This window comes from Gavialis gangeticus, unplaced genomic scaffold (assembly GCF_001723915.1).
Source record: "Gavialis gangeticus isolate Ggan-Ray unplaced genomic scaffold, GavGan_comp1, whole genome shotgun sequence".
NCBI lineage: Eukaryota > Metazoa > Chordata > Crocodylia > Gavialidae > Gavialis > Gavialis gangeticus.
Genome location: NW_017728997.1, coordinates 27,871,743 through 27,895,344, shown reverse-complemented (window position 1 = coordinate 27,895,344; position 23,602 = coordinate 27,871,743). Strand labels below are relative to the sequence as shown.

The window sequence follows — 23,602 nt, the reverse complement described above, 5'->3', positions numbered from 1 at the left end:
TAGTGGGTCACAAAAATATATGAAAGGGTTGTGAATAAACTTTAAAAATGAATCAACAAACTTTAAAAATGGATTCTCCTTTAAAGGAGAAAAATGTGGGAAACCATGGCTTTTCCCTTGAAGGCTGGAAGAGATCCAACCTGCAAAGGGCTCTTTGGGGCTCCCCCCCATGCCCCATGTGCACTCCCCCCCACCCCACACACCCACCCTCTGGCCCACACACTGGGGTGCTCGGGCCGGGGGGCAGGGTTGGGAGTTAGAGGCACTGGCTATCTGTTTACAAATGGGTCCTTGTACAAAAAAGGTTGAGAACCACTGCTTTGTAATCCAAGCATTCCCAAAAGGCTGCTATCATGCTCAGCCACGGCAAAGAGGGCACAAGACCTGGAAAAGGCTCCAGTTCACCTTTTCTGCTCAAACACACCAAACACAATACGGCACCTTGTTTCATATTCTGAAGATTGTCTGAATTTATCTAATTAGATTCCATTGGCAGGTTCAGTCATGTTACTAAAGCAAATTATAACCTTAACATAAAAAGCAAATGAAAAGAGGAGATGACACGCACCCTTTCATGTGAGAATGAGAACGCTAATGTCACAGATTTTGTAAAATAAAACCATCGAGATACTATGTAGCATTTCAATCTAAATGTATAATAACCACACTCTCAATTGAACAGAAGCTTAAGTGACAGTCATGTGTCTTAAAATGACTGAAGCAGTTTGCCAAGTAAATAGTTTGCTCATGCTATTCTCACAGAGACGCATTTTATTGCCTTGTGCCCCTTTATTGTTTTTCTTTTTTTAAACATCTCTCTATTTTGGTCAAGGAAGCTTCTGTTCCAGAGAACAAAGCCTTCATTTGGGTTCTTCTAATCTTTATGATGTTTGCAAGTTGGTGTCAAAAATGTTAGTCAATGCATGCTGAGTTACAGGTCTGTGGGGCAAAAGCTGTCACAGGAGACTTTCCACCCAAGTTAGAAGGAGACCACATTACCATTCTAACTACTTCCCTATGGAAGTCACAGTTGTATCAACATCCTGCTGTTTTGTTTGTATTTAACTTGGGATATGACTCTATACACTCTCAGCATGAATCCTACAATTAAATGAAAGCAGTCCACAGGTTCCTAAAAAATAGCCCAGTGTTCCACTTTTCAAAAGTTAGAATTTGAGAGAAAATCAATTCGCTGCCTACTTACCAAGTATCTTTATAATACATATAATTATAGGTGAAGCAAGTCAAAATAACTCCAGAAACAGACAAACATGAACTTGTGAACTAGTTTGCATGGAAACCTTTTCCTGCATTTCTACACTAGCAAATAATTAGTACTTACTAAAATATATTTGTGATAGTTGTCTAAACAACTCACATAGTAGAGAAAATATGATAATGAACTTTCTCACTGGAGACTGACATATATAGTGGTTTGTAATGAGGCTGAGCAAGCTAGAGAGAATTATTAATATGCATCTTATCTTCAGCATAGTAATATTTGATCCTCATATATTAGCTTAGATTTGGAGTTTATATAAACAAGATAAGACATTGCATAATAGATTTCATCTAGTTCTATTTATTTAGTCTGGAATCATCTTCCAGGTACATGCTGGTTTTGTCTGAACAATGGTTTTGAAACTGATCCATTGATATGCCAACTTTTTCAACCGGGGCATGCACAAACATCTCTTCCCTTAGTTTGTGATAAACTATTTCTGTTTGCAGAAGAGGGTGCAGGAAAGTGAACTAAGTTGACTACTTATTTGCTTGCCCTTTTGAACAAAAATAATAAATAACTATCACAAAGAAAGGGGATGGTACCACTTGTCAAACACATATAACTACTTTGTCAGTTTTAAAAAGCAATTTAAAAGTTGTTTCAGAGATCAGATTGGCCTCCGAAGTCAGTCCACCATTTTTTTCTAATTTGTTAAAATGTTTAAAACTAATTTTTGTGTGTGTGTCCTTGCTGCTGCTTGTGTTTTTCCAACAAGGAAAACTAACTTCATGACTACCTATAGGGTGCAATTAGCATGTAGCAATAAACTCCAGGGTGAAATCCAGGCTGAACCTTAGGGGTCAGCCTGCCAGCCTGGATCTGCTCCACCCCAATTCAATATGCTACAGGGGGCTAGGCGGGGCATGAAGGTGCTACAGTGTAGGGCTAGCCACCAGGCAGCTCTCATATTGTCTCACCCTTGTGCCTCAGCCAGCTGGCTCAGCATCTACACATGCTTTTCAGCACACTACATAATTCTGATGTAGGGTCTGACTTGTCCCTGGCAATACTATCCTACAATGAAGCTTGTTAATTTACTGCGCCTTAATAGGGGTGCCTGTGTAGATGACGATGCTTTACTGTAGAGCTAATTAGTTGTCTGCAGTAAAGTACATGTTTACATGTACTCACAGTGAAGTAACTTAGCCAGCACAGATGGGGAGAGGCAAATACTTCTACAGTACCATGAATCCCTCTGCAGGGCACTCTCAAAGAAGTCCCTAGCTATGCCTGTTGCCTCCTTCCCTTTTGCCCTCCCTACCATCAATAAGCCCTAGAACACCTTCCATTACATACCCAAATACCAAACTGGGACTGTTCCTAAGGCTGTCATCTGCATCCATCCTAGGTCTACCCCCTTCAAAAAAACAAAACAAACTCCCTGCCCCACAAACTCCTCCAAACTCCTTCTCTTTTGAGACTGTGTCCTTCCTGATACTTGTACCACCTGTGCTGCAGGGAAGGGAGTTTAGCAGTAGGCAACACTGAGCAGAAGGGCAGGGCTCAGAATTTGTAGCTACTGCACAGTTAGTTTACTAGTTGTATTTACTGGCTAACTGTGCAGTAGACTAATTTACTGTGCGGTAAATGGTGTGCACGTGTAGATGATGATGCTTTACTGCATAGTAGATTAGTCTGGAAGCACAGGTTTTGAGGAAACCAATGCCATGCAGAAACTATCAGCTTGGCATTATATGCAGATGAAACAATTATTGGGTCTTCCGATAACAATGGAAGGCTGAACCATGGACCATTAAAGGATCCCTCCCTGCATGGTACAAAATAAAGGAAGCTTTTCTAACTAAACCTTGTTGAATCTCTACTATGTCCTGTTCCACATTGTGAATTTCTCAACAAAAAGGTATATAGAAGAGTTACAGTCTAGAGTTACAGGCTACTGTAATACCCTTTAAAAATGCTTCAAGATACATCTTGTTAAATTTTTACATCCTTTTTATGGACAGTATGAAATACAGAAAATTTTCAAAGTACATTTTATAAAATAATTTGTTCATTGTTGCTATTCTTTGAAGAGACTGAATATACCCCTCACAAAACATCAGGACAATTAAGCAAAATGATGGATCTGAACACATGGTATATTCTACTGTCAACATGTATGCATAACTCCCATTAACGTCAGTATGAGTTATAGGTGCACTGAGAGAGTAATATGCACCATAACAAAAACATTTCCTCCAGAAATAATTCAGCAATATTAAAAAAAAATTTGGAAAATCAGACCCATACAGATACTTACCATCAATAACTGGAAAAGCTTGTTCTAAAATTCAGCACAACAGAATTCTTCTTAAAAATAAATCTTATCTTTTCCATGTGTCAGCATCATGTAAAGAATAAGGAGATGTTTATCTAATTCCATCCAAACTGTCTCTCTTTTGAAGGGTACTTATCTAATGAGTGGCCCTCTCTCTCAGCTTGCAGATCAAAAAGGCCAACTAGATAATGACCCAGATTAAGTTGCTACCAAGTTTATTTTAAACTTATTTAAATAATTAAGCTTATATGCAGATATGCAATGAAAACTGAAGAAGTTGTCCACAACTGACAATTGATTATATCCAGTAAATTAAGATGGATCTTGGCCATGTCAGCCAAACACATGTAGAATGTGGAGTTACGTTTGGAACTTGAACATAATAATATAAGCATAGGAAGTCATAAAAAAAAAATCTTAAACAACCTCTTCATGCCTATTTGACTATAAGCCATCAGTTACAGACTGTATCCACCCAGCATTAAATAATAAAATAGTAAATACTAGGTATGTCCTGTACCTGCCAATTAATAAATTATTTTAAAATATCAGTGAAAATGGCCAAAGAAACCCCATTTTAATGTATAAGTACCACACAGAATTGTCATTCTGTCATCAGCCGTATGGATGTTATTAACTTTTAAAATCTGTTTTTTAAAACATAAGAAATATTTGCAAATATGGAACTGAATTCTTTTTATTAGGCTCCTTTATTATTCAGTGGCTTTATAATGCTTTATGATCCTGTTTCAGTAAATGCATAAAATTAAACTACTCTGATACATATTTGTGAATTATTCATACTAGATATTTACTAAGGGTAATGGACTGCAAATATTACAAAACCATTACTTTAGTAAAGATATGTACAATTAAGATACACATGGATATAACAAAATACAAATTTCTGTATGTTTAACATTTCGCACTAACATTACTCTTTTCATCCAGAGAATTCAAATTATTTTAAATATATACTTTTAAAAAATGTAATAAATAAGGTTGTGATAAGATGAACTTAAGAAACTAAACAAATTAAATGTAATTCTACTCTCAAATGGGCCCCTATAGAACTGGCACTATGTGGCTTCAGTATACATTTTGTTCGTGTCTTTCCACATGAAATAGCTTTATTTCCTACCTCCTAGACCAGCAAATTCATCCTGGAGTCCGAGTCAGGTTGAGTTCTTTCTGTCTCACACATCACCACCAGTGACAGGGGTTCTGCTGATCAAGTTACAGACACACCTGTGCAACTCTAATGTGCTTAAATTATATCATCAGTTAACTCCATGAAAACTGACTAATAATACAGATGCACAGTAGGGTTGTGTGAAGCTTCGGTAGCCGATTTGATTCAGAGGAGATTCAGCCTGATTTGGTGGGTGAGTCTCTGAATCGGAATCAAATCAGGAGACCCATTAATCTTTCTGAATCAAATCAGACACCTATGAATCAATTCTGAGAGATTTGGAGATTTGGTCATAGACTGTACAGGCAGGCACTAGGCAGTGCTGGTGGGAGCAGCTGGGGGAGCAGCCTGATGAGTCCCAGCTTGAGCCGGCAGCCCTGGGAGAAGCCATGGCTCGTCCAGCTGCTCCCCCAGGTCCCCCTCACCCAGGGCAAGGCAGCAGTGCTGGTAGCCCTGGGAGACAATGCAGGGCCTGGGGGGAACAATCAGGGAGCTGGGGGGAATGATTGGGAGCTGAGGGATCAAACCAGGACCTGGGGAATTGAAGCAGGCACTGGGGGGAATGAACAGGGGCTTCCCCCCAGCTCCCAGTTCGATTCCCCAGCTCCCTGATCATTTCCCCTAGCCCCCACGGCTTCTCTCAGGGCTGCCGGCTCAAGCTGCAGTGCATCCAGCTACTCGCACAGCTGTCCCCTCACAGGGGCAAGGCAGGCAGTGCTGACAGCCCCAGGAGAAGCCATGGGAGCTGATTGGGGAGTTGTGGGGAGTGACTGGGAGCTGGGGGATGGAATTGGGAACTTGGGAATTGAACCAGGAGCTGGGGGGAATTTTTGGGGGCTGGGGAAACAAACAGAAGCTTTCCCTAGCTCCCAGTTTGATTTTCCAGTTTCCGGTTTGATCCCCCAGCCCCTGCAGCTTCTTCTGGGACTGCCAGAACTCCCTGCCTTGATCCAGCAACTGGAGGAGCAGCCAGACAAGCCTTCTCCTCAGGGTTCTCCTTGGGCTGCTGGCTCAAGCCAGGGCTCATCCAGCTGCTCCCGCCAGCACCGTCTGCCTGTATATTTTATGGCCGAATAAGATTCGGTGCCAAATATCTTCAGATTCAGCCAAATTGAATCGGGATGGTGATTCAAATCACCGAATCCAAATCTAAAGCAAATACTTTCTGCTTTGCACAGGCCTAATGCACAAGTGACCAAGATACTTTCTGGTACAGAACAGAGCTTTCTGGTTTCTTCCCTATTATGAACTCAGTCTTGTACATGTCTTACATAGAACTATTTTATGGTACACCTTGAACCAGGTGATAACTGATTAACATGAGTTATTTGCTAAACAATGGGTCTTTATCCTAATCCCATCTAATTCATTAGCAAAAGCTCTCAGTGCTTTCAATAGGGCTGGATTCTTGTGGCAAATCAAGGAAAGACCTGTGTGACTAGAGAGAAGACAGTTCATTAGATGCTTACATTTACTCAGAACTACTCTCTGATGTAGTTAAAATCAACAGACCTACACCTATGTAAAACAAGTACTGAAACAGGAGAAAAAAAGACCTTATACTTAACCATACTGGCTTGCAGCTGGACAAACTGCTTTCCTAAGGATGGTGGTTAGAAACCCTTCACCGGAGAAGAGGTAGCCTATATTTATGTTTTATAAATAGGTTTTCTGCTGGTAGGTGTTTTGGGTTGGAGGGTTTTTTGTGGGAGGGTGGGGGAATCATTTAAAGTTTTTCAATAAATCATGGTTCAAGGGGCTAAAAAGTTGTTTGTTGTTTGTTTTTTTAAAGAAAACAACTAAGATTTGTTTAAAATTGCTTTTTTTTAAAGCAGTAACCACTATATCAGTGGAAACAGTGCATTTTCAAGCCAATAAAATGATAAATTACAAAATAAGTACAAAAAGTAAAATAATAATAATAATAATGGCTTTTAAATGTGGTTACAAAAGCACAGTAAAATTATGTAACTAGAGAAACATTAAAAACAAAATCCTATCAGTTACAAATACATGGTTCCTTAATTAACAAGTTTCTTTGGTAAGTGTCATCACCACATCATTGTTTCTTAGGAGTAACTGACTGACTAGCTCAATATCCCAACCAAGCCTTTGACTTCTTTCTATCCCAGGGCTAAGACAACTGGTTTTCTAGCTATTAGAATCATACTTTTCCTAAAACTAAGCAACCCATTTCTATCCAAATTGGATTCAAACTTTGGGTAGGTTTAACCAACTGAGAATCTCTACCAAAAGATACATTCCTAATACAGTATTAACCTCATAAATCCGGGTATCAAAAATCTGGCACACTCTAAGCTTCCCCCTCCGCTCTCCCAGATGCAGAGAGGTAGGCTTGCACACAGTGGCTGCTGCCGCCATCCACCACCCCATGCTGCTGCTCTGCTTGTGGCCGTTGCTCCGGGACTGGCCGCTGCTCCATCCACCCTTCCGGATGCGGAGGGGGAAGCTTGCAGATGGTGGTTGCTGCCGCCATCCACCACCCCATGCTGCTGCTCTGCTTGTGGCCGTTGCTCCGGGACTGGCCGCTGCTCCATCCACCCTTCCAGATGCGGAGGGGGAAGCTTGCAGATGGTGGTTGCTGCCGCCATCCACCACCCCGTTCCGCATGCAGCCACTGCTCCAGGACTGGCTGCCGCTATCCCCTACCACCTCCCCCACAACCAGCCACTGCTCTAGTTTCAAAAATTTGGAATTTTCAAATTTCCAGCAAATGCTTGGTCCCAAGGATGCCAGAATTATGAAGTTATACAGTATGCGTCTTCAAGGGCCATACATCCTAGTCTTTCCATTTCACAGAAACTGCTAAAACAAGCCATAAATATTTTTCTCCTCCATTTTACCCAGTAATTGATGTATGTGGGCAGTTATAAAGCAAATCATTCTTTCTATTGGAAGCAGAACTTTTACACTTAATACAATAGATATCATCAAGACAAGCTGATACATGAAGGATTGGCATTAAACACCCAATTTTTAACACGCGACTAAATAGCTGGATAACAACTTCATATATATAAGAGAAAATAACTCTAAAAGCTTAATAAAAGGTATTTAATGTATTTGAATCCCTGTATGATTATTAAACTGTATACAATATTGGCAGTGATATCCCAGGTACATCTTTTTCATATGGCTAGGATTCATTTCTGGCCTTAAAGAAGTCAATGATAAAACTCTCATCGATTTAAAGTTTAAAGCCTACATAACCTACTTTAAAGCCCTTCTCACTAGACAAGTTTGCTAACCTAGTGAGCAGAACTTTAAACTAGGTTCACCAGAGGATGGAGACCAAAGTCTTGAGGTAAGTAGGTAAGTGACCCGGAGGAAGCCCAGCAGGAAGGGGCAACAGGGGACACTTTCTCATTCTTCCTGAGAAAGTAGGGCTAATTACCTCAGATGTCTGTACATGAATGCATGGAGCCTGGAAAACAAGCAGAAAGAACTGAAACTATGATGTGGTTGGAATAACAGATACTTGGTGGGATAGCTCACATGACTGGCGCATTGTAATGGATAGGTACAAACTGTTCAGGAAGGACAGGCAGGGGAGAAGAGGAAGAGTTGCACTTTATGTAAAAGAGCTGTATGCTTGCTCAGGCCTGTTGAATTTCTCTGGGTTAGGGTAAGAGTAGGGAGCAACAAGGATGATGTTGTGGTGGGCGTCTGCTATAGACCACCAGACCAGAAGGATGAGGTAGATGAGGCTTTCTTCAAACAGCTAGTGGAAGTTTCCAGATCACAGGCTCTGGTTCTCATGGGAACTTCAATCACCCTGACATCTGCTGGGAAGCAATACAGGAGTGCACAGACAACCCAGGACATCTTTGAAGAGTGCTATGGACAACTTCCTGGTGAAAGTGTTAGAGAGGCCAACTAGAGGCCCTTCTTGATCTGCTGCTGCCCTTGATCTGCTGCTCACAAACAGGGAAGATTTGGTGGGGAATACAGAAAGTGTACGGCAACTTGGGCAGCAGTGACCACAAGATTATTGCATTCAGGATCCTGAGGAAAGGACGGATAAAGAGCAGCAGAGTAAGGACCCTGATCTTCAGAAAAGTAGACTCTGACTCATTCAGGGAACTGATGGAAAGGTTCATTTGGGAGGCCTGTCTGAGGTGGAAAGGAGTCCAGGAGAGCTCATTGTACTTTAAAGAAATCTTATTAGGGGCAGGGGCACAGAAATGAACCATCCCAGTGTACAATGACTCACAAGTATGGTAGAAAACCAGCTTGGCTTAGCAGGGGACACTTCAATGAGCTAAAACACAAAGAGGAAGCTCACAAGAAGTGGAAACTTGGATGAACTATCAGGGAGGAGGATAAGAGTATTGGCTTGGGCATGCAGGGATGAAATCAGGATGGCCAAAGCACAACTAGAGTTGCAGCTAACAACTGGAGGGTAGCAAAAATGGTGAAAGGTAACAAAAATGGTTTCTACAAGTATGTCAGTAGCAAGAGGAAGATGAGGGAAAGTGTGGGTCCATTAATGAATGGGGGAGGCAACCTCTAGGTTAGGGATTATTTAGAAAAGTGGACATATACAAATCCATGGGCCTGCACATGTACCTCAGGGTGTTGAGGGAGTTGGCCAATGTGATTGCATAGCTGCTGGCCATTATCTTTGAAACCTCATGGCAATAGGGAGAGGTGTCAGATGATTGGAAAAGGGCAAATATGCCCACCTTTAAAAAAAGAAAGAAGTAGGATCTGGGGAACTACAGACCAGTCAGCCTCACCCCAGTCCCTGGAAAAATCATGAAGAAGGTCCTTAAAAAGTCAATTTCTAAGCACTTAGAGGAGAACAAGGTGATTAGAAACAGTCAGCATGGATTCACCAAGGGGCAAATCATGCTGACCAATCTGATTGCCTTCTATGATGAGATGACTGGCTCTGCAGATGTGAGGAGAGCAGTGGACATAATATACTTTAACTTTAGCAAAGATTTGATATGGTCACCCACAATATTCTTGCAAGCAAGCTAAGGAAGCACAGGTTGGATGAACAGACTGTAAGATGGACAGAAAGCTGGCTGGATCATCAGGCTCAAAAGGTGGCTTGATGTCTAGTTGGCAGCAAGTATCAAGTGGAGTGCCCCAGGGGTCAGTCTGGAGGCCAGTTTGGTCAGTATCTTCATCAGTGATCTGGAAGATGGAATGGCATGCACCCTCACCAAGTTTGTGGCTCACACCAAGACGGGTGCAATATACTGGAGGGTACAACTAGGATTCAGAATGATCCAAATTGGAGGACTGGACCACAAGAAATCACATGAAGTTCAATAAGGACAAGTGCCAAACTTAGGACAGAACAATCCTATGTACTGATACAGACTGGGGACAGACTGGCTAAGCAGCAGCTCTGCCGAAAAGGACATGGAGGTTGCAATGGACGATAAATTGAATATAAGCCAACATTGTGCCCTTGTTGTGAAGGCTTACCGGGCTGCATTTGTATGACTGGTGCCAGCCAGGGTAGTGATTATTCCTCTCTATTTGGCACTGGTAAGGCCACAAATTGAGTACTGAGTCCAGTTTGGACTTCCCACTATAGAAAGGACATGGACAAATTACAGGGTCCTGAAGAGAGTAACAAAAATGGTTAGGGGGCTAAGACACACAACTTATGAGGAGAAGCTGAGGGAACTGGGTTTATTTAGTCTGCAGAAAAGAAGACTGAGGGGGGGATTTAAGAACAGACTTCAGCTACATGAAGGGTGGTTACAAAGAGAATGGAGCTAGACTGTTCTCAGCAGTAACAGATGACAAAACAAGGAGCAATAGTCTCAAGATGAAGCAAGGGAAGTTTAAGTTAGATATTAAGAAAAACTCTCACAGGCAAGGTAGTAAAGCACTGGAGCAGGCTATCAAGAGAGGCTGTAGACTCTCCATCTTTGGACATTTTTAAGACCTGGATAGACAAAGTTTTGACTCGGATCATCTAGCTGCAGCTGGCCCTGCTTTGAACAGGGGGTTGGACTTGATGGACTTGATTAGAGTGCCCAGAACGTCTTGTATATCAGCATCTCCACACTTCAAAATGAAGGTGGGGGTGTTTTCTCTAAAGCTCATTGAACAAGCTTTAGATAAAGTGCCCTGCACTGCCATTTTGAAGCATGGGGGGTGTTGATACATGAGACACAGGAGGCTGCTGGAATGCAGTAATTGCCACACTATAGCAGACTCGATTAACTGAGTCTGCTCTAATGTGCTGGAATTACAGTGCGTTGGAGCAGCCTCCCTGCTCATGTATGGCACCCAATGACCTTTTGACCTTCCAACCCTAATTTTCTATGATTTATTAGAACCAGAAATTCACCTAGATATTTATAATACAATCTTCTTCTTATATGACATCCCTTAAGCCTGTTTATTTTTGCAGAATTATGCAATACATGTGCCTGTGTCTGTACTCCGTATATGTCCATTTCTTTTGACCAACAGTATATAAATAATCCTTTGTAAGATTATTTACACGTATGTGGACATGAGCCCCATACAGCAAGATGGCTGGTAAAAACTGAAAATTAGAACTGGCCTAAATAAATAAACAAACAAACAAACAAACAAACAAAACACTTGCAAAATGACGGTTCTTTGAATTTGCTATATTTAATATACACTACATACTTAACAGCCTGGCCAAGTTATAACATGGTCATTCTTCTCTAGCAAACACCAGTTTCAAAGATTGTGTCACAGCCTTACTGCACTATAATTACACACATTTTCCTTTATTGTGGGGAGGAAGCTAGATTGAAATTATAGGCCTCTGTACCTTTTTGGTTTCTTCAACTTTATATATAGTAATAGTGTTGTATAGTTTTTGTACCAATTCAGGTTAGTAAACTTTGCAACATCTACATGAAACTGTCCATTTTCCTCCTATGTGACATCACTAATGGAAAACCCAACATAGATTTTCTCAAGATACTTACCAAAATATGAGAGTATAACTTCTGTGCATGAAGGAAGGCAAATCTCTTTTGTCCTACAGATAAATGCTTTTCACACCAGAATGTAGCAAAACCTTATGGAAATTTAAAATACTGATAATGAATAAATATTCTTCTTAGAAAATGTTTGAGAAGCTTCCAATTAAAATTAAACTGTGCTAATCCTTTACTAGTATCTAACACAGGGGAAATAAAAGTTATAAAATAATAGTTTTTCAAAAATTCTAATTGTGGGTGTTTTCTTGGCTTAACAAGGCTTCTGAATGCAAAAAGTATGTCTTGTTTTTCTGTATTTTCAAGGAAACTAACCAGAACTCACTTCTAAGGAGTCCTCAGATTCACTGTTCTCAATATAGTATTTATATCTGTAAAAATTGATATTGTACTGGAATAATCATTTCTTGAGTTTTATAGAATCAAGAGAAATATATACTCACTTCATTTCCAGTATTTCTTCAAGCTGTTTTCTCCGCTCTATTCTTAGGTTGGCCAGATGTGCTTCCTTCTCAGCCAGAGACTGCTGTGTTGATGCAAGGCGAGCTTTGGTAGAATCCAGTTCTTGCCTGGTCTTTTCCAGTGCATTCATCAATTCTTCTACCTGAAAAGCCAGCACTATATGTTTCACATTCTTCAAATCAAGCAAACATTTCGTTAATAGAAAAAAAAAATCACAGGAGTTAGTATAAGCAGTGGCAGGGAGGGGGTTATTACCAGTATTTTTTCCTGGTAATAAAGTTCTTAAGAGCTAAGAAAAGATTAAGTTGCCAACCAACCAACCATCTAGTCACAAACAACATTTATACAAACCAAAAAACTAATGCAATTTAGCAGACAGCCATTCAACTAATCCCATGTAAAGGTACAATCTGTAAATACTTTCTGTACCATTTATGCTGCAGAAGTCATGAGTCTGTTCTAGTAACTCCAGAGTTCAGAACTGGACATTGTTTCCATTATAAACTGATCTTGACAAACCACAATTTTTTCTCCCAAAACATCTCCTTTCAGTCTGAAATATTTCACATTGGTTGTTTTATGTTCTAAGTTCACCAGACAATAGCAGACTTAGAGGCTTGTTACACATTAATTTTAGGTAACTCCTGGAGCTCTTAACCTCTGGATTGTCCACACGTTAACACCTGAAACTAGTTTTAAGCATGCTTTAGGCTGCTTCAGTTATGGCACTCCAGGACAGGTTTATCTCTGATCCATGTTACCAACTCATGTTCCATTAATGTGTGGCCATTCCCTACAGATGAACTGCCCAAGTTGCAGTATGCCAGCATCCCAGTATACGGCATCCTCTCCCCCACCCTCCTGTTCTTTGTGGACAAACTTTCCACCCCCTGAACTGTACTGCCAGAGGGCAGTTCTGGCACCAAGTCAACTGCCATCCTGACCCCTGGGGTGTGACCTTCCCATCCCCAGGGGTGCAACCCTGTGCAAATAAACCAAAATGTGCCAGATAGCCACGGCACAGAAGGGTCCAGGAATGAAGTCTATGGGGATAAAGAAAACAGAAACAAGGTAGGGAGTCAGACCAGGTCCCCATGACCTGGAGTTTCCTTCCTGGGGCAGGTGCAGTAACTTCCCCAAAACGTGCATTATCTCATCACTCCTACCCACCAGCCACCCCAGAAAGCAAGACCAGCATCCCCTATACCCCAATCCCAATTTATTACAATATGAGACTTTCTTTAATTTACCTCTTTGTTTCTTTTTAAATTCTTTGTTTGCCTCTTTTTATTTTATCCTTCAGAAGCTGCTTTCTTCCTTCATCTCACCGCACTTCCCCCATCCACATTTCGTTTCCACCTCCCATTTTCTTACCCACCCCTATCCCACTTTAACTCTCTGCCTCCCACCTTCATGTTCCTGTTCCCCCCAACCCAACTCTTACACTCCCCACCCCACCCGGCTAGAGCAGGATAGAAGTCTGTCCCGGCTCACCAGCCCTCTAGTGGCAAGTCACAGATGTGCAGGTGGAGAACAGTTTTGAAGAAGGATTTTAGCCTTAATATGTGACTGCTCCAGACTCAGACTAGCACTAACACTGGTCAACACTTGAGCAGTTCAAAGTGCAATGTGTAGCAATGCCCTTACATTTTATCTTACACTAGTAAAAACATCTGATGTGGGTACAGAATATGGAGAACTAGGGAGATTGAGGTGTGTTATGACACGTGTGTACTACAACCTTAACTAGGGAGCTTCTTATGATTTAATACTGAATGCAATTTTAAATATAGTTGAGGTATTTTAAATGTATAAAATGTACTTAAAACCATAAATCCATCTTAGTGAATTTGGTTTGGTAGTCCTCAGAAATGAAATGCACTTAGGATGAATTGCTTAGAGATTCAGAAAACTCTCAAGACACAGCCAGAAAACAAAAGTTCGGTAAGAAAAGGTGCTCAGATGCCCTGTGAAGGTAATGAATATACCAATACGCCTGAATATTCTAGATGACTCAGATGACTCTATCCACAGTCCCAGATTACTCAAATAAATGATTCAGAACATTTTTGCTAAAGATAATCCTTCCTGAGCAGCACCAAAATCTATAGGTCTCCTTCAGCTGGTCTGTGGCCATTTCTATCACTCAGTGAACAGCTTGTCTACTTGTAATAGTGTTGATAACATAATATACTGTATAGTATTCTCCATATCACAACATTCATAATGTATACAACCTAGGGACATAACAAACTTTAATTCTTTTTAAGGAATCTATCCTGAACAGTAGGTCACAGGTTATTTCCTCAGGATCCAATTAATATTATGTTTCTGGATAAATACATTTTCTTTGTTCCTTTTCTCCTCTCACTAAAAATTACAATTCTACAAATTGGTGAACAGTAGAAGGGAAAAACCCAATGCACTGCACGTGAGAAGCCAAATAGGACTGGTAAAGGACCAGCTGGATCACATATAAATTACCCTCTTCCTTCTATGCTACCATGTTAACGATGCTATAGAAGTCAAGTAAAAATGTTTGCTTTTGCTGGTCTATGGAAGTAGCCTGAGAGAATTAATACAATCAGCTTCTCTACAGAGAATATAAGATACTTCCTAAAGTTCATGGTTAATTATTGCTTGTCCCCTTGATGTTATCTAAAACCCACTAGCAGCCATTCAGTACTTGTACATATTTTCATTTTCAAGGTGAACATATATAACATTGTTTGCCTCTCTCAAACCAGCTTTGTGAAATAGAAAAATACTATATATATTATTCATATACTTTTCAGACTCTGTAACAAATTACTTCTACTATACCTACTGCTTCTACTACACCTTCTACTACTCCTACTGTACAGCCATTTTCTATTGACACACGAACAATTGTATCTTCCCACCCTGCCTAGCAGAATTGGTGCCAATCATGCCATTGATTCTGTCTATCTGTAGGACCAGGCCTTTAGATAGTGTGGCAGGGCACTAGGTGTGCCTGCCACTTTAAGGCCATGGAGCTGGCAGTCTCCAGGTGCCTAGTGGGGGCAGCCATTTTAGGCTCAGGGCTAATATATACAAGCCAGTTTCCCTGCTGGAGGGAGGCAACAACATTGCCTGGCCTGAGGGCTGCTGAGTTTCATCTGGAGGTAAGGGAGGAGCTGTAGGGGATGGTAGGAGGCTCCTGGTCCTGGGGATGACCTAAAAAACTGCACCCTGCTGGGAGTGGGTGGGCTGGTGGGGCTTTCAGTGGCATGGAAGCCCCCAGGAAATGCCAGGCCAGTTCAGTTACCACCCCGTTGAAAGGTGGGTTGGGGTGCCTTAACCCCTAGCCCTCACCTTTGGGTGGGTTGCGTACACTGGAGGTAGTTGTCGGGGCGCAAGCCCCGAGGAGGAGAGTTGGAGGACAGGTGTGGCCAAGGCTGCCTGAGCCCTGGGGGGGTCTGAGACCCCGAGGAGGAGAGCTGGGGCCAGGCATGGCTACAGCCACCTGAGCCCACCTGTGGAGGGAAGCCCCGAGACCCCAAGTAAAGGGGGTGTTATGAAGAGTGTGGAGCCCCCAGTGTGAGAGGGGCAGTGTGTAGAGCCCCCAGTGTGAGGGTGGCAGTGTGTGGAGCCCTGAGAAGGGAGAGGGGGCTCAGCCAGAGAGAGCGAGCTGAGTCCTAACCCCAGTAAGTCCTCCAATGTGGAGAGGCAGAGTTTGGGTCGAATATAACACCGGTAGTAGGGGAGAGTAAGACCCTGAGGCACCAATTGTGGTGTGAAGTAACCCCAGCTCCCCACATCTGTGGAGGAGGACCCAGAGAGGGGGACCCTGGGAAAAAGTATGGGTCATACATCAAGGCCTGCCATAGCTTCCCCTGACTGGCCCAAGTGGGGGCCAGGACCAGGAGGGTCAGAAGGGCAAGGAGGCCCACCGAGAGGGACTCCCAAGAGTCAGGGGCCTGGGGTCCCAACTGGCCTGGAGGTGGGCCAGGGCTAGTGTGAGCCGAAGGTCCCAGTGAAGGGACCACACCCAAAGGGGAACCAGTGGCAGGGAGATATATGGCCCAGTATGATGGCGGCAGAGTCCGCCTGAAGGGAGGAACCCGGGTGGGGTCCTACAGTAGGATTCTGGGCCCCATCATGGGGAACTGGCATGTATGAGAACATCATGATGTCATCAGACTGCATTGTAGGGGAGGAATGGAGCCACAGATAGCGCCTCCTCGCAGTGGGGCAGAAAATGAGCAGCCTCCCACTTAATTACATCTATTAATTAATCAATTAAGACCAAGGCGTGGTGGGCAAGAAAGCGGGCAGTTAGCCCAAGAACAGGTGGGCAGGCCACATGGCGATCGGCCCTGGTAGGCCCCCTGTTACAGATAGTTTGAAAAATGGATACGCACAGTGAATACTTCCTAGAAAAAATATACTAAGGGAAAACACATACAGGAAAGAGAGAATATATGCACTAAGATCTACAAAAAAAATAAAAAGTGAAAAAGCAAAACTAAGGAAAAGGTAAGAGAGACTTGGCCACATTCAATAGTTCAATAATTCAACAGTTGAAAATGTCAATAAATTACAATGAAAATACAATAATGATTTTTTCCCTGTATATTCATATACAAATACTACCTCCTAAGAGCAGGCTAGCCTTATATAAAACTTTAGATTTTTAAAAAGTTTATTCTACAACCTCATTGTTAAATTTCTCTAAGCCAATTTTAATAACAATTCATATTCGTAGAGTCATGTAATTAAACCTCCAATCTATTACTTAAATCTGGGAGCATCTGTTAATAAAAACACTGATAAAGACTCAGACCTGTAAACTGGCCCACATTTGTGGATTCTAGCTTCAAGACAGCTTCATCAAAGCCAATGTCACTCTGCAATTGCAGACCTGCATGTAAGATGAAATCCTAAAATAACACCATCCCTTCCACATTTTTAGCATTTGTCTTTTCCTTTTCCTTAAACATTAGTCAGATTTATACGGTGTGTTGACAGACTACAACAAGTCTCGCATAGAACAGATAATTTACATTTTTAAAGCATGTGAAGTGTTCACTATTTTCAAGCTTCTAATGCTCTAAACCATTTTTATTTGTTTTTTAACTTTAGGGAATTAAACAAATATAGGTGCAACATATTTATGTATAGCCAAACAAAAGAGATCCATTTTAGAGGAAGAAAGAAAAACTAAATTTAAAAGATGAAGACCATAAATCATGAACATATTTAGATGTGAACATAACATATGCATTTAAATTTTAAACACAATGGGCATGTCCCCATGAGCAGGAATGTACGCTTCCCTGGGGACAAGCAGCAGCAGCATGGGAAATGCCCATGCACATGTTCTGGCATGCAGCACATTTGCCCCAGGGGGTGTAGGGGAGGCTGGGGCCAGCAAATTAGCAGCATGGGGACTGCCTGCGTGTGCAATATATGCAGTGTCCAGCGCTGCAAATGGAACTGCAGTGCCACATACTGCATATCCGTACCAATGCCCAATATGTACAAGCTGTCTCTTGTCCATTCTTCTGCCAAAACCTATGTTCAGGGTCATGTATTTCACTAGCTAATGATCTCACAAGCAAATTATATGGCAGCAGAAAAATCTGATTGGCAGGTAGGCAGGCAAGTATAGGAGCGTTTTCAGATATTGTTAGAAAATGTAAAATGCATATGATTGCTCATGGCACAATAACAATCACTTTCTATGTTATCTTTATTCACACACATTAAATTCATTATAATCAATCACAATGTTAGGTGTTAGGCAAATTTAACTAAAGGCATTGAATCTATATAAAATGTGTTGAAAGGAAAAGAGCTGTAGCCTAAAACATTGATACCTGTTCACCACCTGATGCTGGGGTCCAAGGACAACCAAGTATATTAAGGGTAAGACGTAACAGAAAACTTTTAACCCAAATGTTAGTTGTGTGCATAAACCCAAAATGATGACATAGTGTTATTATTGAATCTCAGCTTTTGCATTTTGCCAAAAATGGCCTTCCTCTGCTGTTCCAACACTGGTGCCATACAGGAATGGAGTTCTAAGGAATCTTTTCCTCCATTCCTGCAACAATATTATCTTGATAGAATTTTTTCAGCTTCTCCTTTACCTAGGAAAAGAAACTGAGAGAATAATTTCATATTGTGCAAATGGCACCTTCACATATTTTTTTATGCATCTCTATAAAGCATACGAGAAAGTTTGCATTGAAGTATATTATCTGCAATTTATCTGGTTTATGAATCCAGTCAAGCCATTTATCACTTCCAAACTGAAGTGTGTATTCTACCCTTGCATTAACAGGATAGTCTTTTTACGCAAAATTCCAGAACGATCTCTCTCAGAGTCATTATTACTTATAATAATCCGGCAGTATTTTAAAGGATTTTAATTATCTGCTGAAAGCAAGTTATGCTAAGCTTATTTTTCCAGGTATTCTTATTATGCAACATTTCTACTTTTATCTCTTTTCTACCTTACATTTCTTCAGCATCACTGCCTTACAGTGACACCTTTTGGAAAAGACTGAAATTGTAACATCCACAAACTTCCCTGTGGCTACTGACTGGATGTTTTAATTACTAACTAAAAGGTTCAATTAACCTCATGTTTTGGAAGGATTTACTTTTTGGACCTCATTGAAACCTGTCCTTTGTTTTTTAAAGATGAAACATTGTAGCACTGTATGTCCTGCCTCTATTTCTAGCTACTTTAACATTTTTTGTGCGGCAGTGGCCTAACTGGGCCACAGGCCATTTTTTATAAGAGCTGTTAGGAAGAATAGGGTTGCGTTTTTTTAATTCATACAGCCTAATAAAACTTCAGCATCTCAGGGATCTCATTCTGATTAAAAATTCTCGATGTCTGAACTTAAGTTCACCATTTCTGAATAACAGAGAAAACAAGCTAAACTCTTAATCTTCAATATGTTTTCAACTACCACCCTACTAATGTTTTAAAAAAGCCACCCCTCCCCATCCCTCACCATGCACATAAGTCCAATTAACAGAGTTTCACACAAAGATAAGAAAAGAAAGAGAAATGAATGTGCAAAAACATATATACGAGAGTAACCAGATTCTGTTAAATTAAACAAGGCGAGAGTTCAAATGAATGACAGTTTGTTAAAAATGCCCTTGAGCATTCTTAATTCCTGATTGGATTCGACTCAGTGCAACTCATACTAACATAATACAGTTCAGTTTGTGAGAGCAGGGAGGAGGAAAGTTGCATGTTATTTTTCAGTTCAACTATGACATATTTCAGGCAACATGACGACAAGCTAGCAACTTTCCAACAATCTGGACTAGTATTATTAATAATAGTATCTTAAAGGATTGCACTTCATTTGAACAGCAATATTAATGATAAAAACAACAGTTTCAGATTTCCTTTACTGACTTTTCCAAATACCAGTAGCCACATAGTCATTCCATACCTACTTTAATAAAAACTTAATTCTTTTGTTAAGAGACAAGCATTTTTATGGATGGTATGTTATTGGACCAACTATATAGTTGGGAAGGATACAGGCAAACTTGTACCCTTCCTAAGGTCTTGGTTACAGTGTACAGTGGTACCTGAAAGCACATCTATTTCCCTCCCAGATATACATTTGGCCCAATAAAAGGTATCACCCAAAAAACCTTTCTTTCTCACATTTTTCCTGGACCATCACAGTTACACCATTACCTCAGCCCTACCACATTTTAAAAATGTACTTGGATAACTTGTTTTACATAGAAATATATATGAGGGAAACCCTCCTTTATTACATTAGTTACCATTTTTTAAAGTACATAGTATTAGACTAAACAAGGGAGCTAAATATTTAACTGATCTTTTGGGTTTTTGGTTGTAACCATGTTGGTCTAAGGACAAAGGCAAACAAGATTCTTTAGGTAGATGTGGTATCTTTTATCAGACCAACGGAGTAGTTGGAAAAAAGTTCTTAGCAAGCTATCAGGCTTTTCTAACTACTCAGTTGGTCTAATAAAAGATATCATATCTACCCAAAGAACCTTGCCTAACTGATCTTCTATCATATTTGCCCAAATAGTTTTGCCTCAGTTCCATGAAGGAACCATCATTAGAAGTGAGATTGTAATTCATTCTCCCTTATGTTCACATAGGGTATACAGGCCACATCTACACAAGACACTTACTGTGCAGTAGCTTGTTACTATTGCAGAGTAGCTCATTAGTACTGTACAGTAGCATTGCAGGGCACAAACAATGATGTGATGCTACTGTGCAGTCAGTGCCACCAGGAAGCCATGTGGGGATGCTACTGGGCAGTAACACCAGTTACTGCACAATCATTTAATACTTGGATATGCAAGTACTAAATGACTGCGCAGTCAGCATCTTGTGTAGATGTGGCCACAGAGATGTAACAATTGTATCACCAGTTAAGGCTACTAGCACAGGCTATTATGATGTAACTGTTACAGTTGCATGATTCTATAGCCATTCCAACTTTAACCCTGCCTCATTCAGGATCACAGTTAGGGTGATTTAGCCCGTATGTATTGCTTAGGATCACACAGACATAATAGTTGTTGTGCAGACTGCCTCCCCTTCTAATGCAGCTAAAGTGTACATTTATCTATGTCTTCAGTGGCTTTTCACTTAAAACAATCAATAAAGATATAAATTAACATCAGCGGTGGCTTGCCCATCTCCAGAATTTAACAAACATAATAAATTTCCAATAGGTATTTTAAACAACTAATTGATTTTAAAAGAAAATTCTCTCTCTACAGAGAACTGCATAGGATGATTAACTATACAAAGAGAGGACATTACTCTCAATGAAATTCTCCAGGATATTTCTGTAAGTGTTCTGGGAATTAGTCTGAGTGTTGATTCATTTCACATAGGCAACTGGAGCAACCACCAGAAACAAGTCTTATTTTAACTCTCTTAATTCAGTAAAAATGAAGAATACAGCTATGTGTTTCTTGGACACATTATTCAGTATTTCACTGAATGCAGTGATTTTGCCTTGAAATGAGAGGGTTTCAGTAATATATTATGTCCAGACATCCAAGTCTACATGAACAGTTTTGGAAACATTGGTGGGAGTTAGTAAAAAGAATACACCACTCTAAAAAGGCTCATTATTTAAGAGAAAATGATGAACACCGTTCATCATCTACGTGGAAATTAAAGATTATGTTCAGCCCATGGAAATTAAATATAGTGTTTAGCTACCCCATTCAGCTCTATGCCCCAGGATCATGTCGCCAGATTGTACTCTGTGAAGGGAAAGAAATTATTCCTAAACAGGTCATGTAACACACAGGCTGTTACTACAGTCTGAGAACAGCAGTAACCTATACAAATCCTGCCCCTTATCTTGGGCAAGATGTCCAACCTCAGGATCCATGTTGGGCAGATCCAGAAGTTCCAGCTGTACAGCCATGTGCAGTGATCCATTGTGGAGCTGAACTCTGATACAGACTTGCAAAATCTTGCTCATCCTGAAAAACTGAAATGAACTGGTGGACTGGAAGGACACTCTTCACTAAGTGGGGCTGGAGTAGATTTTGCCTCTAACAAGAAATTGCTTCATCAGCAGGGAATTACAAATACAAAAATTGATAGGGCAGATGCAAGGGAAACAAGAAACAGACCAAAACATTTCTATTATTTTACAGACTGCTACTAGAAGGTTATTCATTAATGTTGCTGATGGTGGGGAAATATAAATGGTGTTTTCAGTTAAAGACTTTGAATCATTCCAGAAAGAAACTTCTGCTGTTGATAAAGAATATCAGGGAAGTTAAGTAGTGTTCTCATATGGCAAATCTGAGTTAAGACACCATTTTTTGTTCTGCATTTATTTCAATTATTAAAGTCCAAAAAGAAGTGTAACAGAGAAAAACATGCTTTTTCTTTTTGGAGTCATCGTGATTACAGACTATTTCTTTTTAAATGTAATGACATTTTAAATATATAGCTTGTTGTTTTCTAGACAGAACAGAAACCTGATCTTAAACATCTTAATATAATATTCAAGACCGCCTATAACACAGTAAGATAAAATCTGCCTTCATTTATATCCATGCAAATTCCATTCACTGTGCTGGGGTTGCAGGGGTGTAACTCAAGACAACTTTGCCTGGCATGTATGCACATTAAATATGCACATATATTTACATATTAAGGCAGTTGTTTTAGCAGCTAGAGTAGGGGACTGAATTTTAAGAGATCTGTGTTCTGTTTCCTACTCTGCTACTAAGGGCTTGTCTACATGGGGAAATGTAATGACATAACTACACCAATATAATTATTGAATTATCAGTATATCAGTATAGCTCCCTACATGGACACATTCATTCTAGAACAAGGGTGCCCTTTACTAATTTAATTTATACCACTTTGAAAGCAGAATACTCCAAACAAGAAAAAAAGCACTCAAATTTCAGGGAAAAAAGCATCCACATGGGAGTTTTAATTATACAAATATAATCATGCTGGTTAATTCCTCCTTGTTGACAAGGCCTAACCTGTGGTATGCCTAAGCCAACTCCCCGAAAAGTCAACCAGATCTTTATGTTCACTTCACATGAAGAGGAGTAGGCCCTTGAGACTGAAAACCAACCTCTTAAGCCCCCATTTCCAAAAGCTTCTACCAACTTGAGTGTATTTTAACAACATTTGCAGTGATAGGATGCTGACAGCGCCCTCAGCTCCTGGCCTTACTTCTGACATGTTAGGGTGTTGCTGGTGTTTTGGGGCAATATGCCTTGCACTTGTGTGACAGGGTTGTTTACATAGTTTTAGGACTATATTAGACAGGCACTCTTATGGGATGGTTTGGAAAGAGATGATCCTGCCTTGAGCAGGGGGTCAGGATAGATGACCTCCTGAGAGCCCTTCTGGCCCTACTTTTCTATGGGTGAAAGTAACCACCCCTTTCATCATCTTTGTGCCACCATAATGTATCTGCTTCACCCAAAAACATCTATTTCTGCCTATGATTCTAGGAACAATTAGTGGAACTAAAGACAGGAAATTCAATGAAGAAATGAAATTTTAATTTTGAGAGGTTCTGAAAACTCACAACTCCAAATGAAGCAAATGGGAGTTCCGTGCAGTGAGAGTATCTGACAACCTGACTCGGGTCTCAGGTTGAAAACCCAAAATTGGTGAGGACTTTTTAAAAAGTGTTGGCCTTAACATCTGTATGCTTTACTTTTCTAGTCTGCAAAATGGGGATAATACTGTTCTTGCCTGCATTTGTACATTTATTTGATATCCTCCAATGCTATTGTCAGCACTATGGCCCACATTCAAAAAAGCACTTAAACCTATATTCCAATGATATCTTGCACAGTCCTACTTCTCTGATTTAAGACGAATGTGTGTACAATATAGTCTATTTACATAAAAGCATCTG

At 40.6% G+C, this 23,602-nt stretch overlaps 1 protein-coding gene across 1 annotated transcript in view; it reads right to left on the bottom strand.

Moving 5' to 3' along the window:
* ERC2 (ELKS/RAB6-interacting/CAST family member 2) overlaps positions 1–23,602 on the bottom strand; it is a 1,129,221-nt gene that overhangs the window by 370,093 nt on the left and 735,526 nt on the right. Inside the window, exon 14 of the mRNA XM_019505002.1 lies at positions 12,170–12,330. Coding sequence (XP_019360547.1) covers positions 12,170–12,330 — 161 coding nt within the window. The remainder of the gene's footprint in view (positions 1–12,169; positions 12,331–23,602) is intronic.